The sequence below is a fragment of the Thamnophis elegans genome, chromosome 12, assembly GCF_009769535.1.
Source record: "Thamnophis elegans isolate rThaEle1 chromosome 12, rThaEle1.pri, whole genome shotgun sequence".
In the NCBI taxonomy this organism is placed as follows: domain Eukaryota; kingdom Metazoa; phylum Chordata; class Lepidosauria; order Squamata; family Colubridae; genus Thamnophis; species Thamnophis elegans.
Genome location: NC_045552.1, coordinates 8,530,810 through 8,552,457, shown reverse-complemented (window position 1 = coordinate 8,552,457; position 21,648 = coordinate 8,530,810). Strand labels below are relative to the sequence as shown.

The 21,648-nt window shown below is 40.3% G+C and overlaps 1 protein-coding gene across 1 annotated transcript; it reads left to right on the top strand.

The window, feature by feature from the left end:
* Nucleotides 1-5,890: 5,890 nt before the first annotated feature.
* LOC116515580 lies at nt 5,891-17,904 on the top strand. Its single transcript, XM_032227702.1, has 9 exons — nt 5,891-5,994; nt 6,532-6,744; nt 6,834-6,980; nt 8,215-8,325; nt 9,435-9,461; nt 14,150-14,356; nt 14,446-14,592; nt 15,757-15,867; nt 17,546-17,904. The coding sequence occupies exons 2-9, from the start codon at nt 6,570-6,572 to the stop codon at nt 17,590-17,592; spliced, it is 972 nt and encodes a 323-aa protein (XP_032083593.1). The 5' UTR covers nt 5,891-5,994; nt 6,532-6,569; the 3' UTR covers nt 17,593-17,904.
* The last annotated feature ends 3,744 nt before the right edge of the window (nt 17,905-21,648 follow it).

The following is a 21,648-nucleotide window of genomic DNA, read 5'->3' as shown; positions in this document are numbered from 1 at the left end:
GTACCATGATGAAAACACGAAATGGTGGGACATCATACTTAGAAATATCTGTGTAGCTTCTCCAGAAATTATGGGTGTTCTATCACTGGAGGTTTTTGAGAAGATACTGGACAGCCACTTGTCTGGAATGGTAGAGGGTCTCCTGCTTCAAAGGGAAATTGGAGTAGAAGTCTCCAAGTATTTGAGAGGCTGACACAAAGAAGAGGGGGGTCAAAGTATTCTCCAAAGCATCAGAGGACAGGATAAGGTACAATGGATGGAAACTGGTCAAGGAGAGAAGCAGCCTGGAATTAAGGAGAAACCTCCTAACAAGGAGGACAATTAACCAGTGGAACAGCTTGCCTCCAGACGTTGTGGGTGCTTCATCACTGGAGGTTTTTAAGAAAAGACAAGACAGACCCTTGTCTGAAATGGATTAGGATCTCCTGCTTGAGCAGGAGGCTGCACTAGAAGACCTCCAATGTCCCTTCCCAGCTCTACTCTGATTCTGATTCTAATATTGCAGGATAACGAGGACAGGAGAAAGATATTGAGCCGAGGTGGCGCAGTGATTAGGGTGCAGTACTGCCGGCCACTTCAGCTGACTGTTATCTGCAGTTCAGCGATTCAAATCTCACCGGCTCAAGGTTGACTCAGCCTTCCATCCTTCCGAGGTGGGTGAAATGAGGACCCGGATTGTTGTTGGGGGCAATATGCTGACTCTGTAAACCGCTTAGAGAGGGCTGAAAGCCCTATGAAGCGGTATATAAGTCTAACTGCTATTGCTATTGCTATTGCTTTCACATCCTGTTTCTAAGTCCCTCACAAGCATCTGGTTGACCATGGTGATCAGTGGTGGGATTCAGCCAGTTCGCACCTATTCGGGAGAACTGATTGGTAACTTTCTAAGTAGTTCAGAGAACCGGTTGTTGGAAGAAATCTCCTTTTGTTTCTTTCCACTTTACAGGGCTAATCCTGTAAGGAAGGCAGGAAGGAAACATTCTGGTGTTCTTTCTAGCCTAATCTTTATTGTCCTGCTTACAGGAGAATTGTCCTGTTTCTTCGATTAACCCTCATTACATTGTCACAGTTAAGGCGAAGCGCCCATCGACCTGAGTGATGATGAATTGGCCACACCCACCCAATCACATGATCACCGAGCCCGCCTACCCAGCTGGTCATTAAGGCAGAGAACTGGTTGTTAAGTTATTTGAATCCCACCACCGATGGTGATGTTGGATTATGATGACCTTTGCCCTAATCTGGCAGGGCTATTCTTTTGTTCTTATCAATGAGAGGCAAAGCAGACCGGTTGATTCTCGTGAGCCTTTGGGATGTGACATATTGGCACCACAGTTGCAGAATGATATCACTTCTGTTTTTCTTATTACTTACTTATCACTTTCTGTTCTGTGGTTTTGTGCCCTTTCGGTTAGATTTTGTCACATTCCCTATACGTCAGCCAGAACTGATTGAGCTGCGCACCCATGCAAATGTTTTTAAGCAAGCAAACTAATATGATATGCAATGTTCTTTTGAAGCAAATTCCTTTCTTCTTTTCCTCTCTCTCTCTCTCCCCCCTTCTCCTATTTGGCCCTAGGTATTCTCTTCTTACTTGGCATGTGCATATTCACATATATATACAGGAACAGCAGGCCTTATACACAGCATTTAATTATCTTTGGGTCCTCCTACAGCTTGGCCTGGGCTTGCATTCCGATGTTCATCATAACAGGTGAGCCATGACATACTGATGGGGCACATCCTGATGGCCATCTGCTTAGACAGAATGTCCACCAAAGGAAGATATGCCATATAGAGAATTGGAAAATACAGAATGAAGAATGTTTAACTATTGCAGGGAAGAAGCAGAATGCCGGCTATCGTAGCAGTGAACACTCATTTTCCAAAATAAGATCTTTAGGCACCATACAATCAGTTTAAGATGAAATAGGGAAAAAAGAAAACAGATGTAAAAACCAAGAAGATTAGATAGATGATAGATGATAGATGATAGATGATAGATAGATAGATAGATAGATAGATAGATAGATAGATAGATAGATAGATAGATGGATGGATGATAGATGGAAGATAGATAGATAAATAGATAAAGATAAATAGATAGATGATAGATAGATAGATAGATAGATAGATAGATAGATAGATAGATAGATAGATAGATAGATGATGGACGATAGATTGAAGATAGATAGATAAATAGATAGAGAGAGAGAGAAAGAGAGAGAGATGGATGATGGATGAGAGATGAGAGAGAGAGAGAGATGAGATAGAGAGAGAGAGAGAGATGATGGATGATAGATGAGAGAGAGATGAGATGAGATAGATAGATAGATAGATAGATAGATAGATAGATAGATAGATAGATAGATGGATGATGGATGATAGATGGAAGATAGATAGATAAATAGATAGATAGATGAGAGATAGATAGATAGATAGATAGATAGATAGATGATAGATAGATAGATAGATAGATAGATAGATAGATAGATAGATAGATAGATAGAATGAGAGATGAGAGAGAGATGCTTGATAGACAGATAGATAAATAGACATAAAATGAACAAAAAAGAAGGAAAACCAGCATAGTTTAAAACAAAAAAAAATACAGCTGGAATAAAATAAACATGTTAGCAGCTTTAAAAAAAATCAGCCAAGAATTCAACCAGGGGTGTATAGAGTGCAGAATCACCAATATATGCTAGGCATTAATTTAGTAAACGCTGAAGAATCATGAGGAACAAGGATGTAACAGAATCCCTGGATTTCTTCTGGAAGCAAGTTTCCGTACTATCCAAATGTTGCGATGGGATGAAGGTAGAGGTAGAGGTGTGTGTGTGAGAGAGAGAGAGAAAGAGAGGGAGGGAGGGAGAGAGAGAGAGAGAGAGAGAGAGAGAGAGAGGGAGGAGTTATACCCCAGGATGAGAACTTTCCTCTTTGTAAACAATTAGAGCTAGTTTGGATGCATCTCAGCTTAGTCTGAAATTGACTTCTCTCTCTTTTTCCTCTCAGGTGCTTTACTGATGAAGACGCATCGAATTCTCTTCCAGTGATCCTGTCCAACTAGCCATGATAGTCACCAAGAAGAACTCCTGTATGTTTTTCACCCTATTGGCTGTCTTGGCTAGATAGAACATAGCCTCATACTACGAATGAGGTCACAGTTACAATATCCTGTGCCTCAGTTGGAAATATGAACTTTTCTGTCTGTCCACTAACTAAGTAAAGCTAAATTGAAGCCTGACAATTTAGAACAACCCATAACATTTTTTAACAGAATAAGGGCCACTATTTTAAAGGACTTTCATTGCAACAGGTCTTCAGCTAATCAAGATTTCCCCAAACTTCCTGCATTCATTCAAGAGAAAATGTTCATAAAGCTGGTTTGATTTTTTTTTATTTGTGTTGGTGATATAAGCACTTTTTAAAAAAACTTCTCTTGGTTAAAATATCAGACTGAAAAGCATAGAATCTCTTTACCACTCCATTGAACAGTTCTAATAATAAGAGCGGGAGGAGATCTAGGGCTTGCCCTGAAATTTATTTAACTTGTTTCCAGGTTCAAATTGATTGAAGATTTTTCGAGACCTGAATCAGGACATCACCAGTCTTCAAACAAAACACCTTTTGTACCAAAGAAGTTCAAGATTTTAATAAACTGTTTAGTTTTCTAAAGCTTATCATTCATTGCAACCCAATTTATGGGGATGGTCAGTGCCTAGTGAATTAAATGGTGGACTGCATTATTGGGAATTGTCCAGTGGTGGGTTTCAAAAATTGTTCGAACCTACTCTGTGGATGTGGCCTCCTTTGTGGGAGTGGCTTGCCGCCCATGGGACCGGATGGGAGTGGCTTGCCACCCATGTGACCGGATATGAAGATGCCGACGACACTTGTCAGAACCACCTTAAATTACCTCACAAACAGCACTGGCATGCATAAGAATAGGATGTAAACTTGGTTTTTAAAAGGCCTCTTTGGTTTGCATTAAAACAACTTCAACACACGCAATGTTCTGATTGCACCACAAACGCAGTAGTCATCCTTACCTTTCACAGAGGCACTGAGTTTTATAAATATGAGCATGATAGTGTAGAATAATCATATCCAAGGACCAGTGGTGTGTTTCAAAAATTTTTGGAACCTCTTCTGTAGGTGTGGCCTGCTTTCCGGGTCCACTGGTAGAACCTCTTCTAACCGGTTCGGTAGATTTGACGAACCGGTTCTACCGAATAGGTGCGAACTGGTAGGAACCCACCTCTGGAATTGTCATAATGTGATTGTTTGATACACTCCAGAGGTGGGATCCTACCAGTTTGCACCAATTCGGTAGAACCGGTTCGTCAAATCTACCGAAACGGTTAGAAGAGGTTCCACCAGTGGACCCGGAAAGCAGGCAACACATACAGAAGAGGTTCCAAAAAATTTTGAAACCCACCACTGATACACTCTCTGTGTGTCGATGAGCGTTCAACCAGAATTACCTAGAAAGCTTTTCCTTTCTTACTCTTTCCCATTATCTGCAAAAGCTTCTTGTTGGGAGCATCCATTTTTAAAACAAATGTCTGAAGCCTTGACCTGCATTTTGCAGAACAAGCAGTTTTCTTGGCTTTGAATGGCAGAGTTTTAGCTCATTTGCTTGCTTGCTTTTTGATCAGCTTAAAAAAAATCAAAGTACGCCATTTATTCAGAAGCAAGTTGAATAGAACAGAACAGAACACAACAGAATTCTTTATTGGCCAAGTGTGATTGTAAACACAAGGAATTTCTCTTTGGTGAATTTGCTCTCAGTGTACATAAAAAAGACAAGATACGTTCATCAAGAATCATAAGGTAGAACACTTAATGATAGTCATAGGGTACGAATAAGCAATCAGGAAACAATCAATATCAATATAAATCGTTAAGGATACAAGCAACAAAGTTATAAGGCCTGCAATCATAAGTGGGAGGAGATGGGTGATAGGAACAATGAGAAGACTAATAGGAATAGTAATGCAGCCTTAGTGAATAGTTTGACAGTGTTGAGGGAATTATTTGTTTAGCAGAGGGATGGCGTTCGGGAAAAACTGTCCTTGTATAATTGTCTTGGTGTGCAGTGCCCTATAGCGTTGTTTGTGGTCTTGTGAGATTATTGAACTCTGCGGTTAGGCACTTGCTTCCTCTTCTTTTGCAAGCTTCAATTCTGCCTATGTGGCTTTTTAATAGAGAAGTAAAGGGCCCCTGAAAGGCTTTCCTGCCTGACCCAGTAGTTTTCACACAATGTCCAAATCTTACTTTACGTTCTACTTTATCCCCCCATTCTAGACTCTATTAATACCTACAATTGAGTCTAGCCTGTTAGATTAACAATATAAGCATGCAGGATACAGAATAGCAAAAAAGCAAGGATACAAGCAATGCACATCTTAGGGCTTATTTTCTGGAATCACTTTCCCCACTTCTAAGAGTGCAATTTGAATATAGGAGCTATGATCTGAAACTTCATCTTCCTTGAGCGTATCTGGGGTTAGGCTTTCCATTAACATTAACTCCTTTTCAGCCTGCATTTCTTTTACAGACCTCATAATGAGCTGTTTAAGCAAGCGTATTATGCAAGGGAGGAAGGCTAACCTTGTGATTCCACATAATAATAGAAATACCATTTGTTTAATCCGACCTGTTCCCGGTAGCCAAGAGAACCATTCATTTGTCCCTTGCATTCTTTAACCAATTGAGGAAGCTGGGTTTTGTAGTTCAAACTGCAGTGACTCTTACATTGATATGTTGCAATCATTTTAAGATCTGAGAAAGCCAAGAATTAAGAAATTCAACAGGAAAAAAACTTTATATGGGCGGGGACCCAATTTGGATATCATATAAAGCGTCCCTTCCTGATAAAGGAAGTCAAAGTCATTGGTTAACGTATTATATCTGGACACTCAAGCATTCTAGACTTCTACTTCGGAGAGTTTTCACCTACAGAACAGTCAAAGAACAATTTCTAAGCTGGTGAGATAGTATTTCTTTATTTCTTTAATCATTTAAGAATTGGCAAATTTTATTCTTAACGAGCTTCAAGAAGTACTGATGGGATCTAATTCTAATCTTTTGAAATCAATATTTTACGCTAGGCTCCTTCACTAAAGATTGTGGGGAAAGCTGCATATATTTTTTTCTGCTTGCTGAATAATTCTTCTAAGCACTGTTTGTTTCATAATTAATAAGGAGAGTAATAGCGGCTCAATTAATACATTAATACATTAACTAATTAATGTATTAGCTCAATTAATGTATTAGCTCAAGATGCCTCGAAAAATCCCAAAGGTCAGATCTTTTTTCAGATGTTCCGCTTCTTAAAATGTTTGTTCATTTCTGATAAATTTGATCGCCCGTCCGTTTAAATCAGGGTTGTCCAAACTTGGGAACTTTAAGACTTGTGGATTTCAACTCCCAGAATTGTTAGCAGACAAAGTAATTAAGAGGCGTCACCATAAATGATCAAAGTAATGAACATCAGTAACATATAATTAATGTTGTTCCATCCAGACCTCTCGGCCAGTGGCAGACCAGTGCATCCCATAGAAATGAGTGTCCTGCATTTCGGTGCTGTGTTGTCTTCCTTCATCAGCCTTCTGTGCCTGATCCTTGCCTTGGCCACAGACTATTGGATAGCCAATAGTCTAATCGGAACCCGTCTGGGTCTATGGAAATTTTGTAAGGACCATGAATGTTACCCACTTGGTGTGGAATTTGTGTCAGGTAAGATTCAATATTCCATAATGCATCACTAATCTGAAAGATCCAGGATCCTCCACCTTGAATCTTGTGTCTGCATTGGCTCCTTACAGGTTCTTTACGTGCCGTCCAAAGCTTCATGTTTCTGGGGATGATTAGTGGCATTGTCTCTCTCGGTGGGCTTTGTGTCCTGTTTTGGAAACCCCTTCTTGGCAAAATCTCCATGAGCAGCACTGCATTGTATGGCAGCTTTTCTGCAGGTAAGAATCTGTACAAGAGTCTTTACACAGATGCCATTTTTTTGTGTGGCTTAGTTTAAAACTATGACTATTATTAGTGTGTGTGTGTGTGTGTGTGTGTGTGTGTGTGTGTGTGTGTGTTTTATAATTCTGCTGACTGCCAGCAGTTTGATCCTCACTGGCTCAAGGGTGACTCAGCCTTCCACCTTTCCGAGATTGGGAAGGACCCAAGTTGTTGGGTGCAATATGCTGACTCCGTATAGTGCTTAGAGAGGGCTGTTAAGCACTAGGAAGCGTTATGTAAGTCCAGGTGCTATTGCTATTTAAAACATCCTCCTCACTGTCATTCCTAATTCTATATTCTGCCTGCTTTTGAAGTTCCTTCAGTTCAAGTTTTCAGAGGAAGACAATTAATGAAGATATCTCAAAAGATAGTTAATTCCACCCTTTTTCTTATGGGCCACCAAGTCCAAATGTTCACCAATCTCTTATTTCATGTTCTTATGGGAAACAGCCAGGCACGCTGGGACATCTGCTCAGTGTGTCCTTGAGGTGACAGCAATGTCTCATGGAAGCTGACGGATGTTTGAATACCATTCTCCCACCCCTCCATCCCACACACACCATTGCCTGTTATTGTCAAGTGGCAAACAAAGGTGAAATGTAGGTGAAAATGTGAGTGAGCCTTGAGAGCAGGGTATCTTCAAATGTGACCCTAGCTCAGACTAGAGATGACTAAAGCATAAGTGGCTGTGAGAAAAGTCTTTTGATCTAGGAAAGGATGCAGTTCACTGTTAGAACAGATTTATAAAAGGAAAAATTTGACACTGAGAAAACAAAATTGGCAAATTAACCACAGGTGCTTTTTTAAAAGGCAACTGGACTTCCTTTGTTTTTCACTGAAGATGCTTTGCTTCTCATCCAAGAAGCTACTTTAAGTTCTCTTTTGGTTGAGAAGCAAAACGTCTCCAAGGAAAAACACAGAGAGTCCACTAGGCTTTTGAAAAAAAGAACTTTTGAGGACAACCATGACCTGGATGATTGAAAAATCTCCCTAGATATTTGGAAAATTAACTCATCTTTCGAAGCACCAGTTTCTGAGTTTGGAGCAAATATGAAATACTTGGACTATTCTAATGCAATAAGCATCCCAAGAGGCAGTCACTTTCTTTGCAATGAGAGCAGAAAAGCCCATTGGTTTCTTCCATACTTCTGAAGGAAAGGTTTCTACCTCTACCTCTCTCTTGATTTTCAGGCCTCTGCGTCATGATTGCCATGTCCATTTTCACAGGACAAACTGCCGCCACCTACTATGGATGGTCTTTTGGCTTGGGTTGGGCCTCTTTTCCTTTGTATCTTCTAACTGGTAAGGATATTTTTGGATACCCTGGTGAGATTTCTTTTAAAGATACATCTTTATGCATTCTGTATATTTTCACAACAATGAAACGTATTTCATTTTGGGTCGGGAACTAAGCACATTTCCCTGGCAGGAGAGGAATCAGCAACATTTAAACCAGAGGTGGGTTGCTATTTTTTTTTAATTGAGAATTTTTGAAAAAAAAAAAAGGCTTTTACAAATATTTACCTCCCATCCCCCACCCTCTCCACCTGAACCCCCCCCACCCCCCACCCTCCCCCCACCCCTGACTTCCCAGAACAAATACAGAGTATAAATCTTTAACAAAGATGTTCTAAAATAAACTTAAAGAAAGTTAGTATCAACTTTCATTTGAGCTTTAACTCCTCTTTGCTAGGCTACCTCTAAACAGATTATATCATTCCTTGCTTCTTCAGCCATAAACTATCTGGAATTTCTTAGCCTCGTATTTATTTTGAATGTAATCAATCCATCTTCTCCACTCCAGTTTATATCTCTCATTTGAGTGGTCCTTGAGATATGCTGATATTTTAGCCATCTCTGCTAGATTTGTTACTTTTAATGTCCATTCTTGAATAGTAGGCAAATCTTCCTTCTTCCAGTATTGCGCCACCAACAGTCTTGCTGCAGTTATTAAATGCAGAATCAAGTTAGTCTCTATAACTGTACAATCAGTCATTATACCTAACAGGAATAACTGAGGGGTAAACTTTGTCCTTTTTTTTAAAGAACATTTTGCATAATCCACCATGTTTTTATCCAAAATGCTTTAACCTTTTTACAAGTCTTACAATATATCCTGTATTGCAGCTTATCCAATCCCTTGCTTGGTTGGGACCAAAAATATTTGAAGTTCCTGGCATTTAGGAGATGCTAGTTTACCTCACATATCTGACTTCAAGACTGTGTGCAGTTAAGAGCAATAGGTCTATTCTGGACCTTCCACTGACTTTTAAGGATTAGAGCTTGGTCATAAACAGGGGGATAAAGAGATGAGGTTGAGTTCAGAACCCCATAGATTCCTGGTTATTTATTTCTTTAAAATTCTACTTCCTCTGCTGTGTGTCTAATCCATTATTTCTCCCTTCCGACAGGTGGTCTTGCTTATACATTGCATAGGAGTACAGCAGCAACAGCGTAGGAGAAATATGACACTGTCCTTGGAGATGACCAGTGAAACTGAATTGGTAACCTGGAGGCACAGATCGGAATTATTGGTCCTGTACCAAATTAATAAGATGAAGGATGAAGGCAGAAGAACTACTTTAAATGCCATACATTCCCAGCCCCTCCCCATCCCATTTTTTCTCTAAAATATTCAGATTGTTTCTTCCTGAAGTCCGTTTGGATATGTAAATCTTAAGAACTTTGGGAGACTTCTGAAAGCAGGTCCCACAAAGCAGGATTTCTCCTCTTCTCCCTTATATTCTGTTCCAGGAAGCCACAGGTGCTAAAGTAGGATAAAATATGGATTAAAAATATAAGAATGAAGACATGGCATAAAAAAGGATAGTGAGAAGCTTGCTTAAAAGAAATGTCTTCAGCCTCTAACCACAAGATGTTCCAGCCAACATCCCTATGTCAAAAGTCCAAACCACAAGGTTCAGATAAAGTTCATTATTGACACATAATACATACCTGTAACAAAAGGAGAAGACCTTCATCTCCTTATAAGGCTTTCTCCCCAAGGTAACCAATAAGAAATGAGTTAAATGCTTCCGTGTTACGCTGCCTTTGAGAATGTATAAGAACGCGTGCTTTGACAATGAAGGTGGTTCAGAATTTACAATGTTAGCTATTTCGCTAACTTTCTGAACCTGGCTGCCAAATAAACTTTTCCTGCATCCCGAGAAGTCTAAAGCCTGTCATTTTCTGCAACACTGCCTTTTGGTTTATTCACACCCATTTGCACCATCCAAGTAACTCAGGGGGTATGGATAAACTTCCAAGTGGCCTCCATGACTATCAGAAAAAGTACTAATGACTAGAAGACTGCAAGGGATATACGTAAATCCTTCCCTCTTCCACCATTCAGTCAGAACTCAAGAAGCGTCTTGGATGAGAAGTGAAATGTCTTGAAAGGGGGGGGGGGTGGAGTCCAATTGCCTTTTGAAAAAGCATCTTTGGGGTAACCATGACCTGGATGACCGAGAATCTCCATAGATTTTTTTTCAGGAAAGCTGATTTCTGTTCTGCCCAAGGGGAAAGAAAAAATAAAATTAATTTTCTTCCTGCCAGAAGAAATAGGATGGAATTATTCCTGGCATGCCTTCCTTCCAAGGATGGTGATCAAGAAGTCTCTGGATACCCCCCCCCCCCCACAAACTCACCTTGGCTGCATCTCAGATTATCCCCTTTTCCATATGACACCTTTAAATTTTTATTTGCTGGAAATCAGAGTTTTTGTGTTTTAGTATAAGGAACTCTAAAGAATTACCATATTCTTCAGAGTATAAGACGCTCTGAAATATAAGACGTGCCTAGCTTTTGGGGAGGAAAACAAGAAAAAATTCTGCCTCCCAGCAATTTGCCTCCTTGCAGCAAACAGCAAACCAATTGCCTATTGATGTCTCTGCACCGCCCCCCCCCATTTTTGCCCAACGCAGCCTGTTTTTGGCCTATAGGCTTCCCATTTTCTGCCCGTATGTGGCATACATTCTCCGGCTTTGGCATTTTATCATTGTATCCGTATAAATCACCCGTCCTTCAAAGTGTCTTTACGTCTGAAAGTATTTGGTGGGGGAAATGGTATTTCCAATTCAACTGAATTTATGTAATTGGGAACTACTTTCAACGATGGCTTTTTTATCAATGACTGAACTTTTTATCTCTAAGCATGTGCAAAATATCTTCTTCGATAAAAAGGCATAAATATTTGCAATGTTTCAAAGGCCCCCCGAGAGGCTGTCCTGCCTGAACCAGTAGTTTTCACACTTAATGTCCAAATCTCACTTTACGCCCTACTTTATCCCCCACCACCCCATTCTAGACTCTATTAATACCTACAATTGAGTCTAGCCTGTTAGATTAACAATGTAAGCATGCAGGATACAGAATAGCAAAAAAGCAAGGATACAAGCAATGCACATCTTAGGGTTTATCTTCCGGAATCACTTTCTCCACTTCTAAGAGTGCAATTTGAATATAGGAGCTATGATCTGAAACTTCATCTTCCTTGAGGTTATGTGGGGTTAGGCTTTCCATTAACATTAACTCCTTTTCAGCCTGTATTTCTTTTACAGACCTCATAACGAGCTGTTTAAGCAAGGGTATTATGTAAGGGAGGAAGGCTAACCTTGCGATTCCACATAATAAAAGAAATAGCATTTGTTTAATCCAACCTGTTCCCAGTAGCCAAGAGAACCATTCATCTGTCCCTTGCATTCTTTAACCAATTGAGGAAGCTGGGTTTTGTAGTTCTTTAACTACACCACCCTCCACAGACCGCTCCTGATTTATTCATATAGAAACAGCAATCTTCTCCCAGGAATACACATAGCCCACCTTTTTCAGCAGTTAAAAGATCTATGGCACGCCAGTTCAGCAATTTGGTTCAGGCTTTCTTGGAATTCTTCCGACAGCTCCCTGAGCTGTGTAATGGAGTGGGTCATTCCACCTACACCCGTTCCAACTGCAGTCCCTATTCTCAAGATCGCTAATAACGGAATTAGGAGCAGCCCTCTTTTCTGGACATGTCCCATGAGGGGTACAGGGAGGGTCTGTTCCCCACTTGCCACCCATTTTAGGGAGGAGGTGTATTAGAGTGCATGTGCCAGTCCAATTGGTGGGTAAACATCGATATGCATTTCCCCCACATAGGAAGAAAACTCCATTTTCTCCTACACATACGCCGATGTTCACGGAGAAGGCATGGGCTCCGAGGTTCCTTTCATTAGTCCAGACTTGTAAAGTTCCTGCTAGGAACATACCAGTCAGGGGCTGTAATGGAATTTCTTGATTAGGATCCATTAACTTATTCCTGAGGTCTGGTCCTTCAAAGAGATATAGCAATAGCAATAGCAGTTCGACTTATATACCGCTTCATAGGGCTTTCAGCCCTCTCTAAGCGGTTTACAGAGTCAACATATTGCCCCCAAAAATCCGGATCATCATTTTACCCACTTCAGAAGGATGGAAGGCTGAGTCCACCCTGAGGCGGTGAGATTTGAACAGCCAAACTGCAGAACTGCAGTCAGCTGAAGTAGCCTGCAGTGCTGCATTTAACCACTGCGCCACCTCGGCTCTATATTGCAAAAGTAAACACAAACTCCCGTAGCGGATTGTATTGAAAGCCAAACGGGAAGTCAGGGTGGTTGGAATGGCCTTGGGCAGCTTCCAGTGGTCAGATTCCCCTCCCATCGGTTAAAAACAAGTGGAGGTGGGAGTGACTTTCTGTTGGAAGATCTTGTGAGCAGAGGGAGACATGCTGCGAGTCAATTTTTCGTCTACAAGGGTTTTCCTGGGGGCAAGATACACTTCAGATGGGCATTGTTCCTCTGATAGTGACCCCACAGTGACCCCTGAGTCCCTTACAGGGAAAAGGGCGGCATACAAATGAAATAAACTTCAAACTTCACAGGAATGCCAGGTTAATTTGCCAATCAAATTAATGAAGATGATCCAAGACAAGGACTTTACCAGGGACAGGGAGTGGGGGTCGAAAAATGCAAGGGGTCTGTGAATATTTTCACAGCCCTTTTTTTGACTCACGCCGTGTACAGGTCCTCAATGGAAGGCAGGTTGGTAGCAATTTTTTTTTTTTGGCTCATAAATGATCAAAGAGGAACTGAAAAAGGAATCAAATTCCCCATTTCTCATAACTAGGTGTGGCAGAATAAGTGTCTTTTTCATTTTTTAAAATTTTTATTGATGTTGCGACTTTTCCAGTAGCAACTAGAAACGAAACAGAAACTCTGAATGTAGAACAATTTCACAAAGTAAACATAACACTATAATGCTGCACAAATGTACTCAGAATGAATTGAATACATTTTAGGGTTGGGTGTCCACACAGTCATGGGCTGGTTGTCCCCATGAGAAGCCCCTCCCCATCTGCATTCAAACTCCTAGTTTCCCTAGAAACTAGGGAAATGCAACAGGAAAGAAACTTTACATGGGCGGGAACCCAATTTGGATATCATATAAAGCGTCCCTTCCTGATAAAGGAAGTCAAAGTCATTGGTTAACGTATTATATCTGGACACTCAAGCATTCTAGACTTCTACTTCGGAGAGTTATCACCTGCAGAACAGTCAAAGAACAATTTCTAAGCTGGTGAGATAGTATTTCTTTATTTCTTTAATCATTTAAGAATTGGCAAATTTTCTTCTTAACGAGCTTCAAGAAGTACTGATGGGATCTAATTCTAATCTTTTGAAATCAATATTTTACACTAGGCTCCTTCACTTAAGATTGTGGGGAAAGCTGCATTTTTTTTCCTGCTTGCTGAATAATACTTCTAAGCACTGTTTGTTTCATAATTAATAATGAGATTAATAGCGGCTCAATTAATATATTAATACATTAACTAATTAATGTATTAGCTCAATTAATGTATTAGCTCAAGATCCCTTGAGAAATCCCAAAGGTCAGATCTTCTTTCAGATGTTCCGCTTCTTAAAATGTTTGTTCATTTCTGATAAACTTGATTGCTCTTCCGTTTAAATCAGGGGTGTCCAAACTTTGGAACTTTAAGACTTGTGGACTTCAACTCCTAGAATTGTTAGCAGACAAAGTAATTAAGCGGCGTCACCATAAATGATCAAAGTAATGAACATCAGTAACATAAAATTAATGTTGTTCCATCCAGACCTCTCGGCCAGTGGCAGACCAGTGCATCCCATAGAAATGAGTGCCCTGCATTTCGGTGCTGTGTTGTCTTCCTTCATCAGCCTTCTATTTCTGATCCTTGCCTTGGCCACAGACTATTGGATAGCACATTCCGGAACCCGACTGGGTCTATGGAATACTTGTCAAGACCAAACATGTTTCCCACTTAGTGTGAAATTGGTGCCAGGTAAGACTCAATATTCCATAATGCATCACTAATCTGAAAGGTCCAGGATCCTCCATCTTGAATCTTGTGTCTGCATTGGCTCCTTACAGGTTCTATCCATGCCATCCGAATTTTCATGTTTCTGGGGCTCATTAGTGGCGTTGTCTCTCTCGGTGGGCTTTGTGTCCTGTTTTGGAAACCCCTTCTTGGCAATATCTCCATGAGCATCACTGCATGTCTTGCCAGCTTTACTGCAGGTAAGAATCTGTACAAGAGTCTTTTCACAGATACCATATTTTGTGTGGATTAGTTTAAAACTATGACTATTATTTGGGTGTGAGTATGTGTTTGTGTTTGTGTGTGTGTGTTTTATAATTCTGCTGACTGCCAGCAGTTTGATCCTCACTGGCTCAAGGGTGACTCAGCCTTCCACCTTTCTGAGATTGGTGAGGACCCAAGTTGTTGGGTGCAATATGCTGACTCCGTAAAGTGCTTAGAGAGGGCTGTCAAGCACTGTGAAGGGTTATGTAAGTCCAGGTGCTATTGCTATTTAAAACATCCTCCTCACAGTCATTCCTAATTCTATATTCTGCCTGCTTTTGACGTTCCTTCAGTTCAGGTTTTCAGAGGAAGACAGTTAATGAAGATATCTCAAAAGATAGTTAATTCCACCCTTTTTCTTATGGGCCACCCAGTCCAAATGTTCACCAATCTCTTCTTTCGTCTTCTTATGGGAAACAGCCAGGCAGGCTGGGACATTTGCTCAGTGTATCCTTGTGGTGACAGCAATGTCTCATGGAAGCTGACGGATGCTTGAATACCATTCTCCCACCCCTCCATCCCACCCACCCCATTGCCTGTTATTGTCAAGTGGCAAACAAAGGTGAAATGTAGGTGAAAATGTGAGTGAGCCTTGAGAGCAGGGTATCTTCAAATGTGACCCTAGCTCAGGCTAGACATGACTAAAGCATAAGTGGCTGTGAGAAAAGTCTTTTGATCTAGGAAAGGATGCAGTTCACTGTTAAAACAGATTTATAAAAGGAAAAATTTGACACTGAGAAAACAAAATTGGCAAATTAACCAGATTTGCTTTTTTTAAAGGCAACTGGACTTCCTTTGTTTTTCATTGAAGATGCTTTGCTTCTCATCCAAGAAGCTACTTAAAGTTCTCTTTTGGTTGAGAAGCAAAACATCTTCAAGGAAAAACACAGAGAGTCCACTAGGCTTTTGAAAAAAAGTACTTTTGAGGACAACCATGACCTGGATGATTGAAAAATCTCCCTAGATATTTGGCAAATTAACTCATCTTTTGAAGCGCCAGTTTCGGTCACTTTCTTTGCAATGAGAGCAGAAAAGCCCATTGGTGTCTTCCATACTTCTGAAGGAAAGGTTTCTACCTCTACCTCTCTCTTGATTTTCAGGCCTCTGCGTCATGATTGCCATGTCCATTTTCACAGGACAAATTGCCAGCACCTACTATGGATGGTCTTTTGGTTTGGGTTGGGCCTCTTTTCCTTTGTATCTTCTAACTGGTAAGGATCTTTTTTGGATACCCTGGTGAGATTTCTTTTAAAGATACATCTTTATGCATTCTGTACATTTTCACAACAATGAAACGCATTTCATTTTGGGTTGGGAACTAAGCACATTTCCCCGGCAGGAGAGGAATCAGCAACATTTAAACCAGAGGTGGGTTGCTATTTTTTTTTAATTGAGAATTTTTGAAAAAAAAAAGGCTTTTACAAATATTTACCTCCCGTCCCCCACCCTCCCCACCTGAACCCCCCCCAGCCCCCACCCTCCCCCCACTCCCGACTTCCCAGAACAAATACAGGGTATAAATCTTTAACAAAGATGTTCTAAAATAAACTTAAAGAAAGTTAGTATCAACTTTCATTTGAGCTTTAACTCCTCTTTGCTAGGCTAACTCTAAACAGATTATATCATTCCTTGCTTCCTCAGTCATAAACTATCTGGAATTTCTTAGTCTCGTATTTATTTTGAATGTAATCCATCTTCTCCACTCCAGTTTATATTTCTCATTTGAGTGGTCTTTGAGATATGCTGATATTTTAGCCATCTCTGCTAGGTTTGTAACTTTTAATGTCCATTCTTGAATAGTAGGCAAATCTTCCTTCTTCCAATATTGTGCCACCAAAAGTCTTGCTGCCGTTATTAAATGCAAAATCAAGTTAGTCCCTATAACAGTACAATCAGTAGTTATACCTAACAGGAATAACTGAGGGGTAAACTTTATCCTTTTTTAAAGAACATTTGGCATAATCCACCATATTTTTATCCAAAATGCTGTAACCTTTTTACAAGTCCACCATATATGATAATATGTAGCATCAACACAATCACATCTCCAGCATTGAGGTTGTAAATTCGGATACATACAGGCCAGTTTTTTAGGATCTAAATGCCATCTATAAAACATCTTATAAAAGTTCTCTCTCAAATTTTGGGCTTGTGTGAATTTTACATTTCTTACCCATATCTTTTCCCATGTATCCAACATTATTGGTTCTTCAAAATTGTGTTCCCACTTTATCATACAATCTTTGACTAATTCTCTTTCCAAATCCATTTCTATTAATACATTGTATAACCTTTTTATATGCATTTGACTTTGATCCCTAATTTGTTTTAGTAGGTTATCCTCATTTTGCGTAAAACCTATTTTTTAATCTTTTTTCCATCTGGCCTGTAATTGCCCATGCTGAAGCCATGTTTGAATTACCTTTTCCTCTTTTAGTAGGTTGCTAATTTTTTTACTACTGGTTCAGGCGCCCTCCCACACTCATTCGGGCGGGTGGGCGGAGCCTCCTGTCGCCGCTACTACCGGTTTGGCCAATTCGGGCTGAATCGGCTGCAATCTACCTCTGATTTAAACATCCAAACATCTATATATCCTGTATTGCAGCTTATCCAATCCCTTGCTTGGTTGGGACTAAAAACATTTGAAGTTCCTGGCATTTAGGAGATGCTAGTTTACCTCACATATCTGACTTCAAGACTGTGTGCAGTTAAGAGCAATAGGTCTATTCTGGACCTTCCACTGACTTTTAAGGATTAGAGCTTGGTCATAAACAGGGGGATAAAGAGATGAGATTGAGTTCAGAACCCCATAGATTCCTGGTTATTTATTTCTTTAAAATTCTACTTCCTCTGCTGGGTGTCTAATCCATTATTTCTCCCTTCCGACAGGTGGTCTTGCTTATACATTGCATAGGAGTACAGCAGCAACAGCGTAGGAGAAATATGACACTGTCCTTGGAGATGACCAGTGAAACTGAATTGGTAACCTGGAGGCACAGATCGGAATTATTGGTCCTGTACCAAACTTATAAGATGAAGGATGAAGGCAGAAGAACTACTTTAAATGCCATACATTCCCAGCCCCTCCCCATCCCATTTTTTCTCTAAAATATTCAGATTGTTTCTCCCTGAAGTCCGTTTGGATATGTAAATCTTAAGAATTTTGGGAGACTTCTGAAAGCAGGTCCCACAAAGCAGGATTTCTCCTCTTCTCCCTTATTTTCTGTTCCAGAAAGCCAAAGGTGCTAAAGTAGAATAAAATATGGATTAAAAATATAAGAATGAAGACATGGCATAAAAAGGATAGTGAGAAGCTTGCTTAAAAGAAATGTCTTCAGCCTCTAACCACAAGATGTTCCAGCCAACGTCCCTTTGTCAAAAGTCCAAACCACAAGGTTCAGATAAAGTTCATTAATGACACATAATCCATACCTGTAACAAAAGGAGAAGTAAGACCTTCATCTCCTTATAAGGCTTTCTCCCCAAGGTAACCAATAAGAAATAAGTTAAATGCTTCCGTGTTACGCTGCCTTTGAGAATGTATAAGAACGCGTGCTTCGACAATGAAGGTGGTTCAGAATTTGCAATGTTAGCTATTTCGCTAACTTTCTGAACCTGGCTGCCAAATAAACTTTTCCTGGATCCCGAGAAGTCTAAAGCCTGTCATTTTCTGCAACAGTGCCTTTTGGTTTATCCACACCCATTTGCACCATCCAAGTAACCCAGGGGGTATAGATAAACTTCCAAGTGCCCTCCATGACTATCAGAAAAAGTACTAATGACTAGAAGACTGCAAGGGATATACGTAAATCCTTCCCTCTTCCACCATTCAGTCAGAACTCAAGAAGCGTCTTGGATGAGAAGTGAAATGTCTTGAAAGGGGGGGGGGGTGGAGTCCAATTGCCTTTTGAAAAAGCATCTTTGGGGTAACCATGACCTGGATGACCGAGAATCTCCATAGATTTTTTTTCAGGAAAGCTGATTTCTGTTCTGCCCAAGGGGAAAGAAAAAATAAAATTAATTTTCTTCCTGCCAGAAGAAATAGGATGGAATTATTCCTGGCATGCCTTCCTTCCAAGGATGGTGATGAAGAAGTCTCTGGATAAAACCCACCAAACTCATCTTGGCTGCATCTCAGATTTTCCCCTTTTCCATATCACACCTTTAAATTTTTATTTGCTGGAAATCAGAGTTTTTGTGTTTTAGTATAAGGAACTCTAAAGAATTACCATATTTTTCAGAGTATAAGACGCTCTGAAGTATATGACGGACCTAGCTTTTGGGGAGGAAAACAAGAAAAAAATCTGCCTCCCAGCAATTTGCCTCCTTGCAGCAAACAGCAAACCAATTGCCTATTGATGTCTCTGCACCCCCCCCCCCATTTTTGCCCAACGCAGCCTGTTTTTGGCCTATGGGCTTCCCATTTTCCACCCGTATGTAGCGTACATTCTCAGGCTTTGGAATTTTATCATTGTATCTGTATAAATCACCCGTCCTTCAAAGTGTCTTTACGTCTGAAAGTATTTGGAGGGGGAAATGGTATTTCCAATTCAACTGAATTTATGCAATTGGGAACTACTTTCAACGATGGCTTTTTTATCAATGACTGAACTTTTTATCTCTAAGCATGTGCAAAATATCTTCTTTGATAAAAAGGCATAAATATTTGCAATGTTTCAAAGGCCCCCCGAGAGCCTGTCCTGCCTGACCCAGTAGTTTTCACACTTAATGTCCAAATCTCACTTTACGTCCTACTTTATCCCCCCCCCGCCCCATTCTAGACTCTATTAATACCTACAATTGAGTCTAGCCTGTTAGATTAACAATATAAGCATGCAGGATACAGAATAGCAAAAAAGCAAGGATACAAGCAATACACATCTTAGGGCTTATCTTCCGGAATCACATTCCCCACTTATAAGAGTGCAATTTGAATATAGGAGCTATGATCTGAAACTTCATCTTCCTTGTGGGTATCCGGGGTTAGGCTTTCCATTAATATTAACTCCTTTTCAGCCTGTATTTCTTTTACAGACCTCATAACGAGCTGTTTAAGCAAGGGTATTATGCAAGGGAGGAAGGCTAACCTTGCGATTCCGCATAATAAAAGAAATAGCATTTGTTTAATCCAACCTGTTCCCGGTAGCCAAGAGAACCATTCATCTGTCCCTTGCATTCTTTAACCAAATGAGGAAACTGGGTTTTGTAGTTCTTTAACTACACCACCCTCCACAGACCGCTCCTGATTTATTCATATAGAAACAGCAATCTTCTCCCAGGAATACACATAGCCCACCTTTTTCAGCAGTTAAAAGATCTATGGCACGCCGGTTCAGCAATTTGGTTCAGGCTTTCTTGGAATTCTTCCAACAGCTCCCTGAACTGTGTAATGGAGTGGGTCATTCCACCTACACCCGTTCCAACTGCAGTCCCTATTCTCAAGATCACTAATAGCGGAATTAGGAGCAGCCCTCTTTTCTGAACATGTCCCATGAGGGGTACAGGGAAGGTCTGTTCCCCACTTACCACCCATTTTAGGGAGGAGGTGTATTAGAGTGCATGTGCCAGTCTAATTGGTGGGTAAACATCGATATGCATTTCTCCCACATAGGAAGATAACTCCATTTTCTCCTACACATACGCCAATGTTCACGGAGAAGGCATGGGCTCCGAGGTTCCTTTCATTAGTCCAGACTTGTAAGGTTCCTGCTAGGAACATACCAGTCAGGGGCTGTAATGGAATTTCTTGATTAGGATCCATTAACTTATTCCTGAGGTCTGGTCCTTCAAAGAGATATTGCAAAAGTAAACACAAACTCCCGTAGTGGATTGCATTGAAAGCCAAACGGGAAGTCGGGGTGGTTGGAATGGCCTTGGGCAGTTTCCAGTGGTCAGATTCCCCTCCCATCGGTTAAAAACAAGTGGAGGTGGGAGCAAGAAAGTGTCTTTCTGTTGGAAGAACTTGTGAGCAGAGGGAGACATGCTGCGAGTCAATTTTTCGTCTACAAGGGTTTTCCTGGGGGCAAGATACATTTCAGATGGGCATTGTTCCTCTGATAGTGAACCCCACAGGAATGCCAGGTTAATTTGCCAATCAAATTAATGAAGACGATCCAAGACAAGGACTTTACCAGGGATAGGGAGTGGGGGTTGCAAAAGTCCAGGATGCGACGGGTCTGTGAATATTTTCACAGCCCTTTTTTTGACTCACGCCGTGTACAGGTCCTCAATGGAAGGCAGGTTGGTAGCATATATTTTTTTTGCTCCTAAATGATCAAAGAGGAACTGAAAAAGGAATCAACTTCCCCATTTCTCATAACTAAGTGTGGCGGAATAAGATTCTTTTTCCTTTTTTTAAATTTCATTGATGTTGCAACTTTTCCAGTAGCAAGTAGAAACGAAACAGAAACTCTGAATGTAGAACAATTTCACAAAGTAAACGTAACACTATAATGCTGCACAAAATGTCTCAGAATGAATTGAACAGATTTTAGGGTTGGGTGCCCACACAGTTATGGGGCTGGTTGCCCCCATGAGAAGCCCCTCCCCATCTGCATTCAAACTCCTAATTTCCCTATCATAAAATTCTCCAATTTTTGTAGTTTTATAATGTTTTAAGTTTTTTAATATTTTAATCGTAAATCATTTGGTTTTTAATGTTTCAATATATTAATTAAATTGTGCACCACCAAGACCCCCTCATTGAGAGAGCGGGATGGTTAAGAAGTTTGATCTATGAATAAACTAATCAAATTTTCATGGATTTTTTTGAGTGAATTGAAAGGCATAGAAACTTAATCAATAAATAAAATTTATTTCTAGATGTGAAGTTTAATGGTTCAAACTGCAGTGACTCTTACATTGATATGTTGCAATCATTTTAAGATCTGAGAAAGCCAAGAATTAAGAAATTCAACAGGAAAGAAACTTTATATGGGGGGGGACCAAATTTGGATATCATATAAAGCGTCCCTTCCTGATAAAGGAAGTGA

Bases quoted from the DNA above. Each gene is read 5' to 3' on its own strand.
- LOC116515580 (XM_032227702.1), top strand. From the start codon at position 6,570: ATGAGTGTCCTGCATTTCGGTGCTGTGTTGTCTTCCTTCATCAGCCTT. The intron at 6,981-8,214 runs GTAAGAATCTGT...CTTGATTTTCAG, and splicing joins GTATGGCAGCTTTTCTGCAG to GCCTCTGCGTCATGATTGCC. The intron at 9,462-14,149 runs GTACAGCAGCAA...TGTTCCATCCAG, and splicing joins TGCTTATACATTGCATAGGA to ACCTCTCGGCCAGTGGCAGA.